We start from the raw sequence: 25,677 nt of genomic DNA on the forward strand, positions 1-25,677 counted from the left end.
TATCCAATTACACAGCGCTGCGAGTTGAGAGCAAAGACTTGTGGGACATGTAGTTTCGCCGCCCTATATCCTCCTAAAGGCTGATGAAAAGGGCATCATTTTTTTGTTTGTTTGTTGTTTTTTTCTATTGTAAGAGGGTTACCCTCACAAGCGGCACGGATCAGTTGGCCAGAGTTTGGGAGGCAGCGTTTCTGTGCAAAGCCAAAGTTGCCATCTTGTGCCTTAAGTGGAAGCTCGCCCGAGAGACGCTGTGTTTCATGCCAAAACGTGCCTTGGATTTATTGAGTTTCTTTTGTTTTTGATTAGTTTTTTTTTTTTTTTTTTTTTTTTTCTTTCTTCATAGATTTAATTACCAGTCTCCCATGCCAGGCCATCATGATGTTTTAAAATGTTTATCTTATTAATTTTACCTTAACTTTGGAAGAGATTATCTGCTGCGTTATGATGTGAAGTGTCATTTGCAGTTCTACGTCATACTGCCTGACTATGTGGCCCTATTAAAAGTTTTACTGGATGAATAATCTGTGCAGCGATGAGGTCAATATGATCACTATAAACAGCCTGAATTGCTGGTGTCTCTGACCCCATTTAGGCTCATCATTGGATTACGAAACATTTGCCTTTTAAAATGTATCACACAGTAGTACGAAAATCACAATAATGTTTTAACACTTTTCTACTGCGAGTTGTTCATTGGAAATTGACCCCTGGGTTCTTTTTCACCTGGGTAAGAAACAAAGTCCGCGGAAAGAGGAAGATCTCTCAGACATTCGTAATAGTTTCTGACGCACTTATGTCTGAGGAACCCCAGTAAACTCACATTGTTTGCAGCTCACAGAGGGAGATACCATTTACATTTTGAGGTTCAACTTTTGTGTGGGGAGGGGAAAGAAATTATTTGGATATCTAAAGCAGTCTTTATAAGTTATTTGTAAAAATAAACAAGATATTCTGAATTGTTGAATCAGTTTTGTTGTTGATGTGAAGTTGCATGGGTCGTGAGCTGAGTGAAACACTTTCTGTCCACTAGAGGTCAGTATCGGGCTTTACAGCAATATGTGCTTTATTACTTGTATTGTAAATGGTGGCGATATTCATCATGAGAGTGAGAAACTGATCCACGTATTTCATATAAATTCTCATGAGGCCAACCTCTCTTGAAGAATGTGACCATCATTTGCATGCATGCTTACACACAAACACGTTTGTTTTTTTTTTTTTGTGGGGGGGGGGGGTGTCATAAAAAAGTGGTGTTTAGTGGTGTTGATGGGGGGTCTTCGATGTGGTGTTTATTATAACATGGTGTAGTCTGGTAGGGGCTCTTCAATGTGATGTTTATTATAACATGGTTTAACTATAACCCTGGTGTAGTCTAGTACAAGCTCTAAAGGTGCTCTAAGACACTGTTGCTGTATGTTTTTAAATGAGTTGCAGAAGTGGTTGCTGCATTGCAGGGATTTGGACTGGCTCTGAGTTGACCACTGGGAGCTTTGCTAAATCTACCATACGTGCAGAATGCTTTTGTAGAGCTGCTGATTCGCTACTGGAAAACCTTGTGCCCCTGAGGACCTCATTAGGGTATCCTCAGAAAACCCATCTGTACTAGCTTCTCAGGACCAGTTTATTTGGCCAGTGATACTAAGATGTCTTCTGCAGCGAAGCAAGAGCCTTCGGGACGGAGACCAGAGCCACGATTCTAAATCGTGTGTTTAGTATTCTGATATTCTAGTAGGCCCGGGAGCACGTCTCTTCTGTGTGTGTGAGGTTCTCTGGGACTCTTCTGATAACCTCCTAGTTTTGAATTGGAATGTTGTTTTTAAATGGGAGGTTTTGAGTGCAGTATAAAAACCAATCGTTTTTTAAATAAATAAATAATTTTAATGTTGGCATGTAATAGCACATTTGAAGCACATGTGAACAGTTCAGGTAGCAGTAAGGTTTACATGGGGGGGGGGGGGGGGGGGTGCTGTTTTTGTTTTGTTTTTGTGCTGGGTGTACCACACTGCTTAGCAGTAACACAGCCTCATTTTGAGGTTACAAACCAACGCACACTGCTGTGATGTTAGAAGCGTCTTGGCCGCTGGTGACTTGCTTTCCTACACCAGTGGGTGGAGGTTTCCTAGTGCGTCTTTTTGAGCTTACCTTTTTGTGTCACAGCTACAAGGCCCGCATTGGCAGAACCTGCTGCCTAGTGGTTCTGTAACAGTCTGAAGCTTCTGCCCTGGGTTTCACGGTTCCTCTTCCACAGCCATAAAGCTCAGTCAGAATGTTTACTTTTACTCTGTGAAAGTACTTCCGTAATTATATTTACATTAAAAGAAAAGAAAAGAAAAACGACTAACATTGATACCAGTGAATCGAAATTAATAGAGCAGTTAGCATTATGTTAACCATCCCATAATCATTGTCAGTAATTCTCAGGCATTTTTTGCGATTATCTCCTCCAAAAATACATTCATTGAGTCCTTGTATGATGCCAGCACATGGGACTCCCATCTACATACAGATGTGTGGAAGAACAGGAAATGTTGTGTGAAATGGACATATGGATCATCATGAACTCAGATACTTTCCATTTACTAAGTTACTATTTACTAGGCATGTTGACTCCGGTCCTTTAACCCAGATGGGGATCAAATAAAAAGTATTCTGTACAAAAATGTTTCACTTTTGTCAGTACCCGTTAATAACTAAAATGCTACATTTATTCCCTGTCTGGACTATTGGAAACCAACTATTGTTCTGGGGTGCGTTTCCCGAAACGTTCGTAGCGCTAAGTACTTTGTAACCTCGTATGAAACGTACGAGGTTAAGAAGTACTTAGCGCTACGAACGTTTCGGGAAACTCACCCCTGGTTGCTACACACTACACACGGGTGCCGAGCTGAACAGGGTAATGCTTCTAACTCGACCCACACTTGTTGAACCGAGTTCTTGTGATGGCTCCTTCAGATCTCCACTCACTTCACCGCGATCTGGCTGTTCCTGTATTTGAGCACGAGCGTGATCAGCTCCGCGGTGTCGAGCGTGTGCGGGTGCATGCTCATGACCCGGTCCACTATGTTGTGAGGGAAGAGGGTGCTGAGCTGCGCCCTCACGTCCCGCCTCCTGTCGGTCACTTGTTCGTGCTCGTCGCTGTCCCCGGCCGGGTGGCGCGCCCAGTTGACCTCTGGTGACCCGCCGTAGCTTCCTTGTAGGCCCGATGGTGCGGAGTAGCGTAGGGGTTCCTGGTAAAACCAGGGCGCCACACTGTTGTAGGGGTTGTGGGATTTGTGTCCGTAGAGCGGGTGAGGGGTGTGGGCGTAGCTAAGGCTCATATCGCAGTAGGCGTGTAGACACGGCGAAAATGACTCCGTGCCAGAGCGAAAGTGTGGGCGTGACGGCTCGGGGGTATGTGCCCGCCTGGGCACCGTATGAGAACAGCTGGACAAGCAGTGATCGCTTCCGTTTCCTGCCACACACCTGCTACTAGAGGCCACTGAGGTTTGAAGGGCGGAGTCACTGTAGTAAGGGCGGGACCAGAAGCTCTCCATGGAGCTGTCGTCGTCCTCGCTATTGCACAAGGACGGGAGGGACCTCTGCAGGTTGGTGGGACTTCTCGTTGTGTCTCTCGGGCTGTTGTAGAGGTCGAGATTGGACAGGATGCAGGCCAGGTCATCCGGGCGCATTGCGGACTGTAAGAACGCGGCCTCGTGTGTTGTGAGCAGGGTGGGGTCGTTGGCAGGGTCATCTGTGTATCTGAGGAAGGTGTTTGGGAAGGGATCGTTTGTGAGGTGCGTGGCCGGAGAAGATTCCTTGGTGTCGCTGACTGGCTGACTCTTGGCTCTGAGCTCGTCCGCTACGGAGAGCTGTGTTTGTTTGGAGCGCTCCGGGTGGTAGAACTTGCACTTCACCCCATACGTGCATTTCTTTCCTGGGGAGAACAAATTGAAAACATTCAGTTGTTTCCCACACAGTAGCACCTGTGTTTGTCTTTGTTTTTTGGCATTTTATTTTTTTAAAGGACCACTTTGATCACTGCTGAGCATATGAGCACTCTTCTGTAAAACTGGTGCCTTACCATAAGGGCAGTGTTGATGCTTGTTTTCAGACCCTGTTGGCTTCTTCCTTAAGAAGTTCTCAATTGTTGGCCCATTTCTCCCCAGTGGATCATCTGGTGGCATGAACCTTGAATGAAAGGCAAAGGAAAAAGACTTTTATCCCCTGTCCATTCTGTCCGCCTCGGTGCGAGAAGTCAAACAAAGCATTATATAGCTAGAAAGGTTTGAGATGAGAAGAAATTAAAACATCTTTTCATGCATTTCTAATGAAGGTGGTGTCAGGGTTTCACTATGCAGGCTGAGCTACTAGGCAATGAGGGATTTGACGGTAAACGTCACTGAAGGAAACTCTTGTGCGCCATTTTCGGCCGTTGTTTTTGGAGATCGTGCAGCTGTGTTTTGTACGATGCAGTGGCGTACATGTCATTGACGAAAGTGTACATCAGGAGCCTCTCCTCGATGAACTTCTTCCACTGCGGTTTTTCCAGCTGCAGGTCGCGGTAGTTGTCGTTGGACACGATGATGCCGTCCGAATCGTAGGCCAGTTTGACGATGTAGCGGTCGTCGTAGCACACGACCCTTTTACCCTTAATGCAGCGCGAAGGTGTGTAAACAAGGATGTTTCTGCTCTCCAGCTCATTGAGTATGTGTTGATCTGGAGACAACAAACAAGACCACATATTATTACATGCCATGTAGTTAAATGTAGGCTAAATGTATGTAGTGTTACCTAAAACTATTAACACTATTTTGCGTAACAACAGTAATGAACTGGCACACGTTTGCAGAAAAACTCATCAGTGAATAACTGCTCCATGAGTTCCTTCGCTAGTTTGCAGGTTAAGGTGTCCAACCTGAACAGAGGCTGGAACGGCCTGAGTAAAGGTGTTGAGTGGGCGTGTCCCACCTGTGATGGGAGCCTCCGGACGCGACTGCTCCTTCCTCCATAGAGGCACGAAGACGGTGATGTCGCGTATGCCACGATCCCAGAACCACTGCACGGCGAGCTGGATACCCCGGCACGAGAACACCTGCTTGTTCCCGTGGCTGCAAAACAACAATGTTTTGGTCAGAGGGGTGATAAGCATCGCCTTTGGCAGCCGACTACGTTTCCATTGTGTTTTGTTTTGTTTTTTTTTACAAGAAAAGTTCTCATTTCACTGGAATAACAACAAAGACATACGTCTTTAAGGACCCTGTGCAGGACGCCAGATGAACAGTTTGTTTTCCTGAGTGGGTCACGCACCCTGTTTGAGCTTTCGCTTTCAGAACCGTTTTTTTGCGGCGGTGAACATGGCGTGCGTTTGTTTGTTCTCTTGGTGGCTTAAGTTCAGTCTCAGCCTCTGTGATTAGAGAGCTGCCATGATGATTTAAATCTCACCCCAAGGCCCAGAGTATTCTGTGTTCAGTGCACTATGCCTGCACTGTGTCATCGTGTTGGTGTGTGCGAGTGTGTGAGCATGTATGGGTTTCTCCCTCACACACCCCTCGTCCCCAACTGCCAAGGAATGGGTCTCTTTGGTCTCTGTGGTTGGTAGCAGCAGTGAGTCACGGTGCTTGCTTGTAGGCATTGCTCTGTTGAAGATATCCATCCTTTCAGTGTGGTTAACCAGCGTTGTGCCACAGCAGATCCTTATCTAGAACTGACATTACTAGCGTACCGTGGACCTGACTGAACCCTGGGGCACCTCGGCTGATTTGGTCTCAGAAGATGTTTTGAGCCCTGTATCAGTAAATTAAATAGGACTGCAATTTTCTGTGTGTGTGTGTGGAGGGGGGTGTATTTTCTGAACTCTAGAACACTTGACATAACAGTTAAACCAAGCATAAAGTGTAGAATCTGGACTTGAGACATTGTCCTTTTCTAGACGTTCTCCTGTGGATCTTAAACTGTAGTCTGGTCTCATGCATGGGTGATCGGCTCTGGGTTGCCAGGTTGTTTGCTAAGCTGCTCCTCCTCCCCAGGTGCATTCTTGCTTCCTGCTGCTACGCGACACGATTTTGACACAACTGATGTGATTTACTGTGCACGGTCCCTCTTACCACGGCCTGCTTTACCAGATCTGGATGGTCGTTGGCTTCCATGTGCGAAAGCAGCAAAACATCACATCCACAATCAATCGATCATCTTGGGTGGCAATGATGAAAATGTCATTAAGATAACCATAAATTATCTAAGGTGGCAGTAAATCCTGAGTTCTCAGTATATACATGGAAATACCCGCCAATACTGTGTGCACTACAGTAACCCAGCCTGGGCCTTCCCCTTTGTAACCAGTGTCAGGAAGCTGGGGGTTGCTGTGCATACAGCCCACACCAGACCGAGAAAAAAAGCTCAAATCAAAACAGCGAGGCAGGAAGCACTGTGCTAAATAAATAACTCGGTCGTTGTTAAGGAAGCCGATCTGCGTCTGCTGCTGTGCAGTAAACGTTTTGCAAACGGTCCAGACCGTCACCACTGAGATTCGGAGTCGTCATTTGGTCAACACGTCCTACTTCGAAAACAAAAAACGCGCAATGCAGCGTTATTGCCAGAGTGCGCAAGGTGCCATTGAGGTGCCATTGAACTTCCTTTGCACAGATCGTAACCCGGACACCATGACAATTGTTGCACGTACTGAAGGGAGCTGCAAGTAAGATATTCCTACCACAAAAGTGTCATGAGGTCATTAACGCAGTCAGTGTGCAAACAAGAAATCAGCTGATGAATTCAAGTAGCACGCGAAAGATCGATGCGAAAAAATAAACTAATAATACGCGTGTAAAACAAGCATCTTTAAAGCATTGCAGTGTACCTGACTCGGTCACCCACAACGCATTGCAGAGCAAGGGACGTGTCTCGCTAACATATCTCCACGGGGTTTCAGCAGATATACAAAGCTAAAACTAGATTCATTTTTACCCTTCTAGGACTGATTTGGCAGTGCCTGGTCTATTGTTGACTTTTTATAGGCTGCAACAGAAGTTATGGCTGCACTGCATTGAAATTTGCTGCTCACAGAATGCATCCCTGCCACTGCTGTAGGTCGGAATGCCAGATAGCGTTGAACTAAGACACTGCTCGACACCACAGTCAATGCTGATGCCTACACAGACTCCCAACAAGTTTTACTAAGTGCTAATAGTTTATTTGATCAGTAGATTTTCCCATAAGTGCGTAATTAGGGGTCATTTCATTTAAAATACTCTGCAAAATTTGGTCCAAGTCTGCCTTGAAAGAGAGCAGGGTGCTCTGATTGGACCGCCAGTGGAAGGTTATTCCACCGCCCGGGAGCCACTCACCTTATTGCCACGTTACTTCCGTCTATGACCACGGGCCTGAAGCGGCAGGACGCGTCGTGGGTCGCGTGCTGCTGACCGTGTGCGTCGGCGCACACGTGCTGCTGGGGAGAACTGCATCCTCGGGGCACGAGTAAAGTGCCGCCGCTCGGGGCCCTCTCCGCCCCCGCCAGGCCGACGCCGGTAGTGCGGCAGGTTTTTATAAGCTCCTCCAGTATTTCGTTGGTCTGAGCCCCATGGTCTAGACTCTTTAGGACCCTGAGGATGTCCGACTGGGAGTAGCCGAGCTTCACAAAATGCCTCACTTTGCCCTGCTGCCAGTCCATGTTACCACTCCGGGGAGCTGGGTCCTTGCTTGCCGGTGGCCAACGCCTGCTTTGAGGATCGTGTGTCGGGGGTTGGTGGTTGTCCCCGGCTGTCTTTGTCTTGATGGGGAATCCTCTGAGCCGCCCTCGCTCTGTCTGTCTGTCTCGTTTCCACGGTGGTGGCCACTGTTTGTGGAAGAGATGAGTGTGTGTGTGTGTATGAGGGGGCGGGATCTCTCTGGGTAAACACAGAAACATTGCAGAACAGTTAGGGACTTTTCAAACTCCCTTCACTCATGCATGCAATGTTTTTGATCTTGCTCTCTCTCTCTCTCTCTCTCTCTCACTCTCTCCTATGCTCTCTACTTCCCTCCACCCCCCTGCTATTTCTGCCAGATTTATGCAACAGCACACACGCTCGTCATAAAGATACCGCCGAAAAAGAGAAGGAGTCCTCTACTGTGCTGATCAGTGTGGTTGCGTTGCCATAGTTTCTGTATTCAGGCTTGCTTACGTCAGCACTGGGGGAAGTTTGTTTCTCCAATACTCAATTATTTTCAACAATTGCCTGCACTGTATGATACAGTAATAGTGTAGTGAAAATCAGATTGGGGGGGGGGGGGGGGGGGGGGGGGGGGGGGGGGGGGGGGGTGTCTACATAATGAATTGCTGGAAAGTCCCTGACCCCCTCCCTGTGTTTCAGGGTGAAACCTTTTATAAGTGTAATATGTAAAACAGAAATGGCCCATTAACGATACACACTCTGTACGGCTCTTTGTTAAGGCATCTATTGAGAGCTCGGAGTAGCTGCTCAGACCGATGGAGTTAAGTCTCTGTTCCAGACACCTTGAAAAGTTTGGAGGGAATGTACTTTGAAATTGACGTGCAGCCTGACCGTGTTGCCAAGACAACAGTCCAGCTCTGTAACCTGTCCAGTGAACCCAGCATTGAATAAATCCCCCACACCGAGCAGTCTTGACTAGCTGATGTAGCACTTAGCAGTCACATTATTAAAAATGATTTTAAGCGTATTTATCTCAAATATGAGGTATGTACAATTCATTTAAACAGCATGCTCACGGGTTATGATAGAAGCTCAGTGAGATGGGGTGGCTTACATAACCTCCACACGTGTCCACACTGATTGGCTGGAGAATGCCTGGGAGACCTGATTTTTCACTGGACTTCCTGTCTAGATAGTGTGCTGCCTAGACTGAGCGGTTGTGACCATATGGTCCAGGGAGAAGCCAGTCCAGTCGCCTTCCTCAAGATGAGCTGTCCATGAACAAACATTGTCATTTCACTACTTTTTTAGAGATTGTCATTTTTAAAATAGTACATTATCTTATAATTTATCTTCTGATAAACTTAGCTTCACTGCTCTGTCCCTGGGATGATGCAATAGGTCTTGAGGTTTGGTTTAAGACTCACATTTTCCTTGTGGCTAAGTTTAGCTCTTCTACACAAAAGAATGTGACAGGAACCACCTTTAGAAATACCAGCATGCTTGGCTAGTCAGTGTCCTTTGGCCACACCCCCAGCTGTCTGTCATGTCTGTTTGAGATAAAGACCACGCTAGCCTGTCTGAGATAAAGTCTACGCTAGCCTGTTGGAGATAAAGACCATGCTAGCCTTTGTGAGATAGACTACGCTAGCATAGGCTATGTGATGGAAAGACTATGCTAGCCTGTGTTTGATGCAGACTATGCTACCCAGCGTTAGATGCAGACCTCGCTAGCCAGCATGAGATAAAGACCACGCTAGCCTGAGCGCGGCTCCTCTAGCATTCGTTTCTGTGGTCTGTCCCTTTTGTTTAAATATTTTAACCGTCTCTATAGTCTGCTTCAGACCAGATTTCTTCTATTATGTCACTGGATTCAGAATCAATGGTGCGTACGTGTATTTCGCACAGTCTGAAGAGAGAATTTTTTTTTTTCTTCTTGTATGTGCGTCAGAGTCTTCTGATTCAACCACATCCGTATCTTGGTCTTCTCTCAGTGAGACACTGTTAATATGTCTCCAACACTCACATCGTGATCGTTTCTCATTGTTTCTTATTTTGCGTTGTAGGCAGACAGCAGTGTCAGTTGCAACGATCACCCGCCTTACTGAGCTTCATTCATCTGTTAACTCGCTGTCTGATGAAGCATCTGATAAACTTCAGATGTCTTGTACACCTACACATCTCGCCAGCATCCTTAACTATGCACCTATATGCAGAGTCATAACTATAACACACTTTCTAGTCAAAACTAATGTACACTGTAAACTCCCAGAAAATACACAGAAAGGTCAGATCCACTGTAGGAGGTAACGTATGCATAACACTATAGGATTATTGTGCTAAATGTAACTTCTCAACTGTCAGTGTCAAGACTTCAACTGCTGCCGGTCAAAATCTCACAGCAATCTAGTAATTAGACTTTTCATGCCTCGGCAGAAGGAGGTGTAACAGGTTTTGTTCTACTCAATATCACATCCATTATTAATGCCATCACGGAGCAAAACATGCCTAACAACAAATGTAAGACTATAAAATTAGGTTATGTTAAACTGTCATTAGTGAAGTGAATACACTTGTACTTACAGTCTGGCTCGGACGGGTGCTGAGGATACCTGTGGGACTGTGTGTGTCTCCTCTCTGAGTTACTCTGAGAATGAGCTCGTGTCAAGTGTACATGCATATGAGGAAGTCAAAGTTAAATATGACTGCACATAATACCAGCAAGGAAGCTAAAGAGAAAATTCATTTTCTCTCTCTCTCTCTCTCTCTCTCTCTCTCTCTCTCTCTCTCTCTCTCTCTCTCTCTCTCTCTCTCTCTCTCTCTCTCTCTCTCTCGTACACATATGCATTCTTCCTGAAGCAGTTTCAGTATCAGAGGTTTTTTGTTTTCTCTGCCCCCTTTGGTGGCTTTCCTGGAGTGAATCGTGCACGCACACACAATGCTAAGGTAGCATATCACGACTTAAACGGGGAACCTGACCAAGTTTTGTGATGAAACTAAAGACCTGGCTGTTTCTGCTCATTTCCCACAGTGCATTTCAAGCGCTGAGCCTTGCGGAGACAAACGCCCCAAGTTTCTGCCCCCGGCTCGGCGCTGGCTGATGGAGGACACGTCATGCTCGCACACACTCAAAAGCGTGTCAGGAATGCAGGGAGCCTCTGACAGACGCTCAGTCCATTACAGGCGGCCGAGTGAATGATTGCTAACCAGAAAGCCCTGACAGCTCGTGCTTGTGTGGGTTTGACTAAGTGTTTCCTAGTCTACACTGCACGTGGTCGGTTGTGTGTGTGTGTGTGTGTGTGTGTATACACACAATTGATAGCATTCTTTCAAGCTATCAAAACGTCATGTGAATGTGACGTATATAAGGATTTGGTGACACCACCTGAAGGACATTAACAACCTCAGATGACATGGCAGAAAAGTGAAATACCTGATTGAAACTCCCTCAAATAGAACTGGACACCCTTTTCCTCATGCTGTTCTTATCATCTTCAGAAGATTTAACGACTTATTATTCACTAAAGAAGTATTCTGGGCACGTTTCACCACAGGATTATGGTTACCTTAGACCAAAGGTTGAAATCAGTCAGATTTAATTAAACTTGTTCCTGTGGGAGTGACTGTGCTCTTTTCTATGGTAAACAGCGCTAGCTGTCTTCCTGCTGGTAATCGTGTACCGAACGGTGCATTGTGTTCTTTGTATGAATGGTCTTTGACCTCGTACAGCACAGCGCTTCCGCTGTGCTCCCGCTGAAGGCGACGCACGTGTGGATATCGGGCGTTGTGATTTAAAAAGGTGTTTACGTGGTAGCGCAGGCCTGATTGAAGTGTTTAACAAGTGGTTCAGGGAGGTCGAGGTGTTTACATGGTGGCCCTCAGAGCTCATCAAGATGTTTACATGGGGGGCACAGGGGCTGATCGAAGTGTTTAAGTAGCGGTTGAGGGTTGGGGAAGATGTCGTACCTCCGCTCAGATCGGGGAGCGGGGGAGGGGCCTAATCAGAAACACCCCTCCCCCCCAACCTCGTTCCTGCAGGTCTGTGTGCAGTGACGTCTTGACCCATAATTCAGTGTTCCTACAATTTCGCACTGATGAGGTAGACGGCACAGGTGAAGAAAACAACATATTCCTCCACTGGGTGAAACCCTTCAGTCCTTCTCTGACCTTCTTTTGTTCCCGTCTCGCGTATCTCGGTCATACGAGTGTGTCAGGCTGCCCAGGGGGTCCTCCGAATCCGCGTGACAATGCCCGCCACTGTTGCTCTGACGCCCGTTCAGGATGGCGTCAGTAGCATGCACGACTGACACGACCGGAGGATATTTCGTTTCCAGGAAGTAGTCCACAAATTACTGCGTGACACTGCAGCCAGAGGCAAAACGCGTTACGATCGGCACTCGGGGCCTTGGGCTATTGTGTTGTGAGGGCCAGATTAGTGCTGTTCCTTTGGCAGAAGTTCTGTCGCTATAGTAACACTAGGTAATATAAAAGATCGGGACTTCCCCTTCGCTCATGACGACGCTGCAGTCGTACCTCGCGTGATCTCCGGTCTATTCACGTAGTCGTCACGGTTCACTGCTGAAGACCAAGCAGCTCCATAAAGACGTTACCCAGCTGAGAGGTTTTGGGAGGCAGCGGTGGAACCTTCTCTGCCTGGATCAGGAGGCGGAGGTCGGTGTGTTCTGCAGCACGCTGTGTTGGGGAGCTGCTCGTCATCTTTGAAAACAAATTGTGTGTTGACTTCATTTGCATTCATTATTGATGCCCAGACCAAAAGTCCCTTTGGAGGGGCAGTCATGGTCCTGTGGTAGGAACTGGTCTTGTGACTGGAGGGTCGTGGGTTTGATTCCCAGACCTGAGGCCATGACTGAGGTGCCCTTGAGCAAGGCCCTTAACCCCAACTGCTCCCCAGGTGCTGATCTAGGGCTGCCCACCGCTCTGGGCATGTGTGCACCACAGCCCCCTAGTAATCACTAATGTGTGTGTGTGTGTGTGTGGGTGTTCTCACTGCACTGATGGGTAAATGCAGAAGACATATTTCAATTGGGGTGAAAATTACAATTGACAAAAATGGAAAAATAATAATTTATTATAATATTATTATTCCCTGTTGATTGAGTCACTTGCCATTGAAACGAGACACAGTCGCGTGTGTGCGTGTCTTATTTTTATCTTCTGTTCAACTTGGCTTAGCCTGTTACTGCCTGTCTGTGTCTCCGCGCTCATAAATCTCCACATTCTCAGCTGAGCTGTGGAGAACGTCACGCTGTCGTCTCGATGAGCGAATGGAAACGTGGCGCTATGCTGAAACCAGAAGAATTGAGATGCCTCAAAAACAGGAAAGCTATCAATGTTTGTGTGTGTTACCAGAGACTGAAACAGCTTAGTGTGGGTGTGTGTGTGTGCTCGAGCGGGCGAGCGCATGTGACAGTGAGTGAGAGTGTGGAGGGGTTTCCCGTTGTAGAAGTGAGTAAACAAGAGGAAGGCAGGAGCACAGGACTTTATTTCCACTCTGACTCGCCGCTGCTGTTTACGCGGTGGCGGTTTCAACACAGGAGACCCACCCACACGGCGCCGAAGTGAGTCACATGTCAAAAGTGGTCACTCATTACCTGATATGCCCAAAAGGTCTTTGTTTGCACCTGAATGGCTTCTGTTGCTATGATGATCAACAGTTGGCAAGAACTTTGCATTGACTATCAGGAAATAAGGAGATATCAGTTAACCGTATAAAAACAGGTGGTGGTGGATTGGGGGGGGTTGGTTGCTTTGTAATTGTCCCTACCCACAAAGCCTTGGTTGTCCCTGTCGTCAGGGAGCTGTTGACATGGAGTTGATGTAAGTGATCTCACAAGAACTGGGGAATTATTCACGCTTGGAAGTGACATGTCACTAGTTACCGCGCCAGCATTTACATACAGTTCAGCAAAGTCTTTTACCGTCACCAAGTTCACCGCACATGCAAAGGTTTTCTACACATGCAAAACCGTGTGGCTTCCTGCACGGTGCTGCACGAGCTTTCTGGCAGCTGTGTGTTTTCTCAGTGTGGCTCTCATGACTGAAATATTGCATTTTCCATACATGAAATCAGAAGCAGGGTGGGCGGCACCCGAGGCGTCCCGCTCAAATGAGGGCGGGACCCGAGGCGTCCCGCTCAAATGGGGGAGGGACCCCAGGCGTCCCGCTCAAATGGGGTGGGACCCCAGGCGTCCCGCTCAAATGGGGGCGGGACCCGAGGCGTCCTGCTCAAATGGGGGAGGGACCCGAGGCGTCGTCCTGCTCAAATGGGGGAGGGACCCGAGGCGTCGTCCTGCTCAAATGGGGGAGGGACCCGAGACGTCGTCCTGCTCAAATGGGGGCGGGACCCGAGGCGTCCTGCTCAAATGGGGGAGGGACCCGAGGCGTCCTCCTCAAATGGGGGCGGGACCCGAGGCGTCCTGCTCAAATGGGGGCGGGACCCGAGGCGTCCTGCTCAAATGGGGGCGGGACCCGAGGCGTCCTGCTCAAATGGGGGCGGGACCCGAGGCGTCCTGCTCCTCTGCCTTGGATCCAATACAAATGGTGACTCAGGACATTTGGACTCGGGTAACTTTCCCCCCCAAAGTACAAGCAGCACCAAGACGTGTTGCTCACAGTGCATATGAAGGACAGGGGCAGTAAAGACAGTTCATCCGTCCTCGGGCTCGTTCTCCTCACCACTGCTACTGTGCACTGCAGACTGGCAGGTGTTCACCACCAACCCAGCGGTGACAATAAATGTGTAAAATAAAAACAAAAAACACCAGCAACCCTTTTCAAACTGATAACATCCAACTCTTCCAGCCCTGAAGTGTTCATGCTGTGTCACCTGCAGCTACAGTTATGTAATTCAGCCCAGCAACTGTTCAGCCTGACGTGTGGCCATTGTGGTCATGTGTGAGATTACGACAGACATGTCTCCCCCTCTTCACCCTGCAGAGGGCGCCAGTGTGCAATGCATGTTGTCTCAATTTACGTTGCCATCTTGCGAGGACTGCAGGGGGTGTGGGAAACGTGCAGTACTGTTGGTTGACAACAGAGGGCAGTCTTGTTATTTTAACAAGTGGGAAAGCGGTCAAAGTGACTAGAGGATTTTAGTGGTATGTCAGTACTACATTGATTGGTAAAAATATGGCTTAATGTTTTAATATATATTATAAATGTATTAATTATTTTTATATGAAATCCCAGAGGACAACTTCCTCAAACTTAACAACACAAATTTTATTCTCAGGACACTTCTGCTGTGTCATTGTGATGGTTAGTAATATGACCCAAAGCATGTTGGGGTAAGCTGAGCAACCAAGAGGTGAGCTGACACTAAAGCCAAAGGCATCACGATTTTATCATATGCACAAAGAAACAGGCAGTTACACTATATATATACACTGTTCAAAAAAATAAAGGGAACACTTAAAAACACAATGTAACTCCAAGTCATCCACACTTCGTGTTCAGATAGGAAGCAACACTGTGAATCAATTTCATCTGCTCTTGTGCAAATGGAACAGACAACAGGTAGAAATGAGAGATTTTCAACTGATTTCAAAGATTTTTATTAATTGAGATCTAGGATGTTATTTTAGTGTTTAGTGTTTAGCAACATATCAATATATATATATATATATATATATATATATATATATATATATATATATAGTAATTATCTTAATTTTATAATTATTACAATTTAGACTTGCCTTACTTCATTCACATGTGCATTTAAATGCTTCATATTACAGGCTTATTTTAAGGAATGCAGAAGAGTGATTTTGGGTTATGTATGTTTTTGTGCTGCATGGACTCAAATATGTGTGGAGTGTTAAAGGTCAAACCTTTCATCTCACGTATGCAAGACTAAGAGAGAACGTGGTTCTGAGATCTACTAAAGCAGAGCGTGGAGAGTCTGGTGAAAGAGTCTTTATCAGTCTGAGTTCCGATAAAAACCATCTCTTCTCCCTCTGAAAGGCTTTCATCTTCGCCACACCCCTCCCCCGGCCGGTTTCTGGTGACATATTTACAGTGTGAGAGATCGCGCAGATAAAGAGCGTGTGTGTTCCTCTCTGCTCAGCTCAGCAGATGGAGAGGGCCCACCCCCTTGACGTGACCTAACCCCAACATGCATGGCTGTCGGGGGAAGAATATGCACCCTTCCAGCTCGTCTGATGGATGTCTCTCTATGTTCTGTGATAAAAAGCAGATTTGCTGTGCTGATGTAGTTGGGCATGGTGTAGGTGGGAACTGTGTGGTGTAAGAATTGGAGAGAGTGTCGTTTTGCGTAATATGTCTGAGTGGCGTGTGGAGTGTGGTGTGTGAAGAAAGTAGATCTTGCTTTACTGCTTGGAAGTAAAATGACCTTTACAGACACTGGGCTCAAATCTCCCCGTGATTGAACTAATCCCACAGTGGTGGATTAACTGGGCTCAAATCTTCCCGTGATTGAACTAATCCCACAGTGGTGGATTAACTGGGCTCAAATCTTCCTGTGATTGAACTAATACCACAGTGGTGGATGAACTGGGCTCAAATCTCCCCGTGATTGAACTAATCCTACAGTTGTGGATTAACTGGGCTCAAATCTGCCCGTGAAATAACTAATCCCACAATGGTGGATTAACTGGGCTTGAATGTCCTCGTGATTGAACTAATCCCACAGTGGTGGATTAACTGGGCTCAAATCTCCCTGTGATTGAACTAATCCCACAGTGGTGCATTAACTGGGCTCAAATCTCCCCGTGATTTCACTAATCCCACAGTGGTGGATTAACTGGGCTCAAATCTCCCCGTGATTTCACTAATCCCACAGTGGTGGATTAACGATCCATCTCGCAGCGTAAGAGGTGAACACAACAGATGTCATTAAAGAGGCTCGGAGAAGGTTCTGTTTGAGGAAGCGGCAGACAACAAACATCTCTCTACTGTTCCTGTCTCGGTCCTGACACGGTCCTGTCTCGGTCCTGCAGGTTCACCACGGACACCACCGCACTCACGACGGAATGCTTTCTGCTCAGCCTCCCCTCATCTACAGCCAAACAGCAGGAAAACCCAGCTGTTCGTTCAAAGGTCAACTCTGATAGTTCCGCACACACCAAGGGACCTATGGACAAAAATCCATCTATGCAGACCCCCAGAGCTACTGTGTCTGTTTCTGAAACTTCACCATGGATCCCAGTGAATGATTCAAACCTCCCCTCTGGTGCTGCTCCATCAAAACCAGTCCTCCACAAAATCTGGTCCCACACCCCCGAACAGCTTTGACCCTTCCCAGCACACCACTAAATCCAAACAAACTGAACCGACCTTCCCTTGATGTGAAATGTATGTGATCTCCACTGTGGTATCGCATTCCCACCGCACTTATACCGTATCGCCTGTACTTCTGTGGGTCTTCATGCTTGCACAGCGCGGATTACACGGTCCGGCACTGTTCTGCCAAATGTACTCATCCCGAGTTCTGCGGGGGGTCCCGGCTGGAGCGAAACCCTTCAGCGGAACCACATCAGACTGGCACGGGTCTCCAGAGTAATTCTGTCTGTAGGTACAGGTGGAAACACTCTATTCCAGCCCCTCTGATGTTAAGGCCTCTGCATCTCATTTCCTGCTCTGTAACCACCTGCTTCCTGTTCTGCTCTGCAGCACTCAGTGGGCGGGGCTTGTGTCAAAACACGCCCATTAGCAGGAATCACAACCCCCTGTTTGATTCTGTCTACCTACAGACATAAACTGAAAAAGGTAAAAATATTTTATTCGATGTGTTGTCTCCGAGATATTGGTTTACAATGTTTCTGACATTTACAATATGTGCAGGCATGTTTATGCCTTCACACGATACATCATGTATGTCATTATTTACATTAATATAGAATGTACTGAATAGTGCACAGTCATATGTTAAGACCTATTAGTAATAAAACAGGAGTACAGACAAAATCAGTACTAGATCTTTAAAAGGATTGTTAGCATACAAGTGCAACGTTGCAATTAACACAATGGTAAATGCATGTTCATACAAACCTCTTCCAAGAACAGTGAACTTGGACAAGATAGTCATATTCTTAAATCATACACCATTATAACTGTATTTAGAGTCCACAGATGATCATGCTGATGGTATTAGTACGGACAGTACTGCCTCTGTGATGGGCAGTACTGTACCAAAACAAAACCTGTTACATTTATCTATAGAAGAAAAAGTCCAGTTTGTAACTCGGGTCAGGTAGGATCTGATGTGCTCATTGATTCACACTTGTATAATGTTAGAAAGGGTTAAATCATCTGTCTGCAGTCAGGGCCAAATTATCCTACATATTTAAAACAAAATAAAAATAAGCTTTAAGCTTAGCTTGTTGTTTAGAAGAATTCATTATAGTGTCTGGAAGAAAAATATTAGTCTTTTTTAAAGGAAGTTAGAAACCAGTTAAGGAATAGGGTACCATGAGTGAGAGAATGCTAAGGGTTTCATTTCTGTTGTCTTCGTGTGTGTGTGTGTGTGTGTGTGTGTGTGTGTGAGGCAGAGAGAGAGGCTGAGACTGGAAGACAGTGTGTTGTCTTTGGTGAAAGATCTAATACACAATCATTCTCTTCGGTAATACTGATGTGGAAACAGGCACTTAGGGGAAAGCAGAGTCAAGTGTAGGCCAGTTTGAAATCTAAACACACACACACACACACACACACACACAATATGTAGCCATAACTGCACTCTATCAAAACATGCTCTTGTGCTTTGATTTACCGCTGACATGTTAATTATGGATGTTCAGCCTGACTGATAGTGTTGTTAGGGTTTTACCAGCTTCATTACTTCAATGGACGAATATACACATCAGGTTTCTTTACGTTCATAAACTAACCCCCAGAAGAGGTGGGATGTAGTAAACGAGTGTGCCCACCCAGACGGGCGCCTCGCTGAACCGAGTCTGATCTGACATCCTGAACCAGCAGATAGCGGAGGTCTCTGCCCCCCCGGTCGTAAAACCTGAATGAAGTTGCATATCTTCAGTTAAAACGATTTGGATCAGGACAGTTGAAGAAGCATATAGAAAGCGAAAACGGGCTAACACTGATTACATGAGAAAAATACTGAAGACACATAAAAGTTCAAGTAAATCAGTTTGGATCTGGTCTCTTTTTCAGGGTTCCTGTCTACAACACTTCCTCATATGGTGCAATACTTTAAACGCGTCCTCGTGTTGTTTCAATATTATGACAAAATTGGCCTATAAACCGTCTCTGTTATGATCATGTTCGCTGTTTAAACCCAACACCCACACACACACACACATGCCCCCAACAGCTGCTGTATGTGATTTTCAGGCTTAGTAGTGTATCTTGGTGTCCTTTACCAAAATGAAGGCAGAAAAGAAATCTGTTTGCTCAAGACTGAAGATAATATTAAGGCAGTGGTGCTTTCAAAGACACTAGCTCCCTTGCTCACTCGCTCCCTTGATCACTTGATCACTCGCACACTTGCTCACTCACTCACTCACTCACTCACTCTTCTTGCTGTTTGAGATGCAGGGTGTTCACTCCTATGTCTATGGCAGCTTATTTGTCCTACATAGGTCTCCTTTGGCAGTGTGGAAGATTATGATGCCAATCTTACGCCAATTTCTTCCCAAGGGAGCCGTCTCTGACCCCCCTACCCCCCCCACTGACCCCCCGCGGGACAAGGCTTTCTTCAAACTGTCAGGTCCATTAGCCTACGGTGGCCTGGAGAGACATAGCACTTTTCTTTTGATCTCTCTCAGCCAATCAGATGCTGCGCTGCAGTCCTGTAGGTGGGTCAGTGTGTTCAGCAGATCTATGGGAGGGGCTTAAGTGTTGCAAACTACCCCTGCATCTTCCACATGGCCACAGTTAGTTTTGCCCCATCCAGAAAACTTGCACTGGTGGATGGTGTCCTCAGTACCGATACAGGCAACGTCATCCATCCAAATCAGACCCGTACCTACAGAGAAATTGAGAGGGAGACAGAGAGTGAGAGAGAGACAGAGTAAAATACAGACGTCTCAACAGTCAGAAAGGTAAAGAATATGAGGTGGAATTAGGGCTGAAGGACAGAGGAAGGTAACTTATGTTGTAGGTTATTTATTTGCCAGTTCTTTTCAGGGATAAAGTATAGTATGTTATTATCAGTATGCTGGTGATGAAAGTATGCTAATTATAATAGGAGCAGCGTGGAGTGTGTTCTGGTCTTCAGGAGCAGCATGGAGTGTGTTGTGGTCTTCAGGAGCAGCGTGGGAGTGTGTTCTGGTCTTCAGGAGCAGCGTGGGAGTGTGTTATGTTGTTTAGGAGTAGCGTGGGAGTGTGTTATGTTGTTTAGGAGCAGCGTGGGAGTGTGTTCTGGTCTTCAGGAGCAGCGTGGAGTGTGTTCTGGTCTTCAGGAGCAGCGTGGGAGTGTGTTCTGGTCTTTAGGAGCAGCGTGGAAGTGTGTTCTGGTCTTTAGGAGCAGCGTGGAGTGTGTTCTGGTCTTCAGGAGCAGCGTGGGAGTGTGTTATGTTCTTTAGGAGCAGCGTGGGAGTGTGTTCTGGTCTTCAGGAGCAGCGTGGAGTGTGTTCTGGTCTTCAGGAGCAGCGTGGAGTGTGTTCTGGTCTTCAGGAGCAGCGTGGGAGTGTGTTATGTTGTTTAGGAGCAGCGTGGGAGTGTGTTCTGGTCTTCAGGAGCAGCGTGGGAGTATGTTCTGGTCTTCAGGAGCAGCGTGGGAGTATGTTCTGGTCTTCAGGAGCAGCGTGGAGTGTGTTCTGGTCTTCAGGAGCAGCGTGGAGTGTGTTCTGGTCTTCAGGAGCAGCGTGGGAGTGTGTTATGTTCTTCAGGAGCAGCGTGGAGTGTGTTCTGGTCTTCAGGAGCAGCGTGGGAGTGTGTTCTGGTCTTCAGGAGCAGCGTGGGAGTGTGTTCTGGTCTTCAGGAGCAGCGTGGGCGTGTGTTCTGGTCTTCAGGAGCAGCGTGGGAGTGTGTTCTGGTCTTTAGGAGCAGCGTGGGAGTGTGTTCTGGTCTTTAGGAGCAGCGTGGGAGTGTGTTCTGGTCTTTAGGAGCAGCGTGGGAGTGTGTTCTGGTCATTAGGAGCAGCGTGGGAGTGTGTTCTGGTCTTCAGGAGCAGCGTGGGAGTGTGTTCTGGTCTTCAGGAGCAGCGTGGGAGTGTGTTCTGGTCTTTAGGAGCAGCGTGGGAGTGTGTTCTGGTCTTCAGGAGCAGCGAGGGAGTGTGTTCTGGTCTTCAGGAGCAGCGTGGGAGTGTGTTCTGGTCTTCAGGAGCAGCGTGGGAGTGTGTTCTGGTCTTCAGGAGCAGCGTGGGAGTGTGTTCTGGTCTTTAGGAGCAGCGTGGGAGTGTGTTCTGGTCTTTAGGAGCAGCGTGGGAGTGTGTTCTGGTCTTTAGGAGCAGCGTGGGAGTGTGTTATGTTCTTCAGGAGCAGCGTGGGAGTGTGTTCTGGTCTTTAGGAGCAGCGTGGGAGTGTGTTCTGGTCTTTAGGAGCAGCGTGGGAGTGTGTTCCACTGATTTATTTATTATATTTGCTGTGCCCACTGATCCAACACCACTGCCCACTGCTGTGCCAACAGTGTTCCAAAAGAAGGATGGAGAACGACTTTTGAAATCGGTTATATTTCTAAATCTCTGGCCCGGATTTGAGAAGGAGGAAGAGTGAGGAGAATTCATGCAGGCAGAGGATTCATTCTGTCTCACCTAGCCAAGCAGCTCTGTCCCTCTCCCTCCCTCCCTCCCTTTCTCTCTCTCTCCCTCCCTCCATCCCTCCCTCCCTCCCTCCACTTCCCCACCATACACAGCAAAGTTCCAAACTCTTGTCAGCTTAATTCTTTGCTTGTGTGTTTTGTGTCTGCTGTGTCTGTTGTTTGGCTGTTTTTCTTGCTCCAGAGCTTCTGTAAAGCGTTCAGTCTCAGATGCTGCTTCATTCTTCCTTCTGTCCTTCTCCTCGACACCTTGGTGGTGCCGACCAGGGCGCCATCGTTTAGACCCAGCAGGAATGCGGGCTAGTGTGTGACCAGCAGCCTGCTGCGTCTGCCCCCTCGGACACGTCTGAAGCTGCATCATTTTGAACTGTCCCCTCCCCTTTTTGAACCAGACCCTCCTCTTTTTGAACCAGCCCTCCCCTTTTGGATTTGTCCCCTCCCCTTTTTTAAACCCCAATCCAACCCTCACCTTCTTTTTGATATGTCCCCTCCCCTTTTTGAACCAGCCCTCCCCTTTTTGATTTGTCCCCTCCCCTTTTTTATATGTTCCCTCCCACTTTTTAATCACTCCTCCCCCCTTTTTTTTACCCCAATCCAACCCTCACTTTCTTTTTGATATGTCCCCTCCCCTTTTTTAATCTGTCCGCTCCTCTTTCTCAACACAGCAGTGTTTCAGCATGGCTTGGAAAATACTTCTCTGCTCGACCGGGTCAGTCCTGATGAACTGTTCTACACAGGGGACCAGGAGACCAACTCCACCTCCCTTCTCAAATAAGAAATGCGACCACTTCCATCCACAGACAGCACATGGTGCAGCTTCTCCCAAGCCATAAATAAGAATCAATCCCTATGATAACTGTAGAGTAATGGAGCCGTACTGTTTTGGGTTTAAACTTCAATAATCAAATACAAGCCTGTAAGAGTCCGTTAAAGTTCTCTCTGCTACACGGTGCACTAGTGGCTCCAGTGCAGAAATGATGCAGGCGTTGGGTTCCAGCAGCGTGAGGCAGTGTGAGTGTGTGTGTCTAATGAGGGATGCATTTGTCACCTCCTTCGTTTGGTTTTCATTAAAGGCTTTTCTCTTCCAAGCTGCAGTGATGAAGACAGACTCCCCTCCTCTCTCCTTCCCCCTCTCCCTCCTCTCTCCTCCCCTCTCTCCGTCTCCAACCTTTCCTCATCAATTTCTCTTTTTTCGTGAAACCGTGACTTTTCACGAGGCAACGTCAACAAAAGAGAGTTTGCTCCTATGAGTTTGTGAGACTCGACTCAATTTCACCCGTCTGCAGTTTCTCAAACAAAGCTCCCAGAGCTGGAACCTTGTGTGTGCGATTCATCTTAAAACCACAACAGTCTAAATCACTTTTCTAAATTAAAAAAGACAGGACCACTGTGCAATACAGTTGCCAGTAACAATCGAGATTTCCATTCCAAAATGTCCCATATCATTATCAACGTTTCACTAATCAGTATCACTCATCCCTGCAACACTAATCACAATCTTGTATCTCACCTGAATCCAGATGTTCCACACCTGCAGTGCATTGGTGGTTACAATGACCAGTTATAACAGGAAGCTCAGAAGTACCTTTGACCAGTTGAGGCAAACTCAGGTAATCTGCCCCCTGTCTCCCAAAGGTTTAGTTTAGATTTATCAATGAGACGTTAAACAAGGGGGCGGGATGCAGGCAGCGTTGGGGTGACCTGACCCTGTGGACGCTCACGTACATCTCTACGATTCTCGCGCTCCTTCAACCCCCAGAGTAGCTCGGAGGTGCCCGGTTTGCAGGCACAGAGTCCGTGTCAGGGTCTCGTTTTATGAGAACACACAGATGTTCCCGGCTGACTGGCGCAGTGGTATCAAGAGAGGATGAGCGACAATGAGAAGCAGTGAGACTCAAGTGAGCCAACTCCTCAATCTCAAACCTGACAAGCTTTAAATTGGACTGACACTTGATTAAAAATCAGTGTTATACACACTCTTCAAAGAAGTGTGTGTGTGTGTGTGTGTGTGTGGTCACACAGAGTGCATAGTGGTTGAGTCACAAGTCCTGTCCTGTAGGCAAAAACAATCCCTGCAAGGCTTTGCACTGAAATAACGGCAAATTTATCGGCTGTTACGAAAAACCTGAGTACGGAATTCCCCTTGAAATGGAAAGGATGGAGCGGCATCTAATTTCCAAAGAGCGAGTTCATCTGCTTGTGATGAAGTCTTATACTGACCTCGTCCTTAAGGCCCTCCTCATCCAAAACCTTTGAACAGAAACGGGGAGCGAAGCTTTCATCCTAACAGCTCTTACTGTCGCCCCCAGTACATCCATCTGTTCCCAATGACCTGCCGCCTCTCCGAAATTATTTCAGTGGACCATAGTAATTTCAAACCTTTTTTCCACGAAAAAAAAAACATTGGTCTTTTTTTTCTATAGATCTATTCATGCTTGACTCGTTTAATAACACAATTCTGGAAGAAACTGGGTTACATATGCGTACGACGGTTGGGAGGCTACAGACGCCTTTTCCTCATCAACTCGCGTAAATCCCAGTAGTGACATGCCCTCGATATAGGCCATAAAACTGTGAAAACAAATACGTGCGGTCCTGCTGCGCTCCAGGACAGGATCCCAGTTTTTAGCGAATAAAGTTGCTGCTGTGTTTAGCCACTGAGGAACTCATGTGCCTCCAAGCGCACTTTGCTTCCTTGTTTGCGATTAGGCATGGCCGATGAAGTAAGAAGGCATTCCGGACAGGTTGCCAGGAAACTCTGATTGTGACATCACTTGCCATTGGCTTGAGGGTTGGCCAAGCTAACGGAGACACTTTCCTACCACACGCTGGCTTTTTGGTGACTGCGAAACGTAGACTCTGTCTTCACAGACAGTGGGTTTTAAACTGCAGTTAATTAAAACCCATGAGAAGTGTTACAGATGTCTTTGTACTAATCTCATGAGTGTGTGTGTGTGTGTGTGTGTGTGTGTGTGTGTGTGTGTGTGTGTTTGTCTTGCCTTGACCGAAGCGTCCCGTTTTGTGGATCTCACGTGCTCCACGGTATCCCAGCATCCTGCACACAACGTCTCCATCTTTCTTGTCCCACACGTCGTCACACACCGTGCCCCAGCGATGCTCGTGGTACACCTCCACCCGGCCCTCGTGAGGCCCCGAGCCGTTGACCAAACGCACCAGCGCCTCCTCGACTGACACACACACACACACGCACGTTATTAAAGAAACGTTTAACCAGAGGGCCTCCAGATGAAAGACTTACACATATAATTGCCCCTAATTATGATACACCTCAGCAGTCTGAGTTGGCGTGCATACAGACACACCCATTTAAATGAAGATTCTGGACTTAGCAGCTGTTTCAGTAAAGTTTGTACAGTACACACAGCAGTCCGACCCTGTCAGACAGTGTCTGAAGGTTATTTTGGGTGAAATGGGATGAAAAGGGTGCAAGTGCTTTGGGTGTAGACTTGGGTTTTGTGTGTGTGTGTGTATATATATAATATACACACACACATACGTTTACATACACACACACACACATATGTTTGCATGTGTGTGTGCGCGTACCACATAATTTCACGGCCCATCAACAATGTCACAGTACATCTGGTCAGCAGGTGCTTCAACTTAGGGCTGAAGGACTCTCAGCCTACAGCCCATTAGTCAATTAGGCTCCATTTATATAGAGAGAAAGAATGAAATGAAAGAATGTGGAGTCTTTAAGGAGAAACATGACATGGCCAGACCTTGAGCTGTCTTGAGAGAACCATTACATCTCTGAAGTTTACAGAAATTCGCTCTCAGTGATGTATATGTGTGTAAAGATATTTATTGGTGTTCGAAATACTTCCTAATGAAAATAAACCTGGTCCAGCTGTTCTGGCCAAGTTCCTTGGTCTGTTCCTCAAGCTTTTCTGAAGGTCAGCTTAGGCCATCAGAGGGAGCTAATACTGTTATAATTATAATAATAATACTGTTACAAGCTGTATTGGCTGAAACAAGGCCGTACTGCTGAGTCATGATGTCGACTGTTTATATTCTACTATATTAATTGTATGTTTGTCACACGGAGACCATGTGAGACTGAAATCGCTGAGTCGCTGTAATGAGCAGTGAGTGGGGGCCCATATTGCCACATCACTATAAGTGCCAGCAAGTGTTTGCTCATTAACTTTCTCGTTAACTTGACGACATGATTAATATTAAATGACATCACCCAGGCCCTCACATTCATGTGTGTTAAGAGATTCGTAGGAGCATCTCCACAGCATGGAAAAGCCCAGCTGCAGAGGACCTCCTAAACGTGGAACAGATGCCGGACGGTTCCTGGCGGACGCAGCTGGTCATG

The 25,677-nt window shown here is 46.9% G+C and overlaps 2 protein-coding genes across 2 annotated transcripts in view; both read right to left on the reverse strand.

Annotated features, from left to right (window-relative positions):
- Nucleotides 1-1,891: 1,891 nt before the first annotated feature.
- Nucleotides 1,892-10,363, reverse strand: LOC143522679 (uncharacterized). The gene is made up of 6 exons (XM_077016426.1): nt 10,212-10,363; nt 7,323-7,862; nt 4,948-5,087; nt 4,461-4,695; nt 4,061-4,167; nt 1,892-3,913 (listed from the first exon to the last, which is right to left on the reverse strand). The coding sequence occupies exons 2-6, from the start codon at nt 7,643-7,645 to the stop codon at nt 2,961-2,963; spliced, it is 1,758 nt and encodes a 585-aa protein (XP_076872541.1). The 5' UTR covers nt 7,646-7,862; nt 10,212-10,363; the 3' UTR covers nt 1,892-2,960.
- Nucleotides 10,364-17,374: 7,011 nt separating this feature from the next.
- Nucleotides 17,375-25,677, reverse strand: part of scara5 (scavenger receptor class A, member 5 (putative)) — a 41,114-nt gene continuing 32,811 nt past the window's right edge. Inside the window, exons 9-10 of the mRNA XM_077016434.1 lie at nt 24,329-24,517; nt 17,375-19,596 (exon numbers count right to left, since the gene is read on the reverse strand). Coding sequence (XP_076872549.1) covers nt 19,463-19,596; nt 24,329-24,517 — 323 coding nt within the window. The 3' untranslated portion in view covers nt 17,375-19,462. The remainder of the gene's footprint in view (nt 19,597-24,328; nt 24,518-25,677) is intronic.

The sequence above is a fragment of the Brachyhypopomus gauderio genome, chromosome 9 (assembly GCF_052324685.1).
Source record: "Brachyhypopomus gauderio isolate BG-103 chromosome 9, BGAUD_0.2, whole genome shotgun sequence".
Taxonomy (NCBI): domain Eukaryota; kingdom Metazoa; phylum Chordata; class Actinopteri; order Gymnotiformes; family Hypopomidae; genus Brachyhypopomus; species Brachyhypopomus gauderio.

Coding starts and splice junctions, on each gene's coding strand:
- LOC143522679 (XM_077016426.1), bottom strand. CDS start 7,645: ATGGACTGGCAGCAGGGCAAAGTGAGGCATTTTGTGAAGCTCGGCTAC. Junction 5,088..7,322: donor GGAAGTAACGTGGCAATAAG/GTGAGTGGCTCC, acceptor GTTGTTTTGCAG/CCACGGGAACAAGCAGGTGT. Junction 3,914..4,060: donor GCATCAACACTGCCCTTATG/GTAAGGCACCAG, acceptor TGTTCTCCCCAG/GAAAGAAATGCACGTATGGG.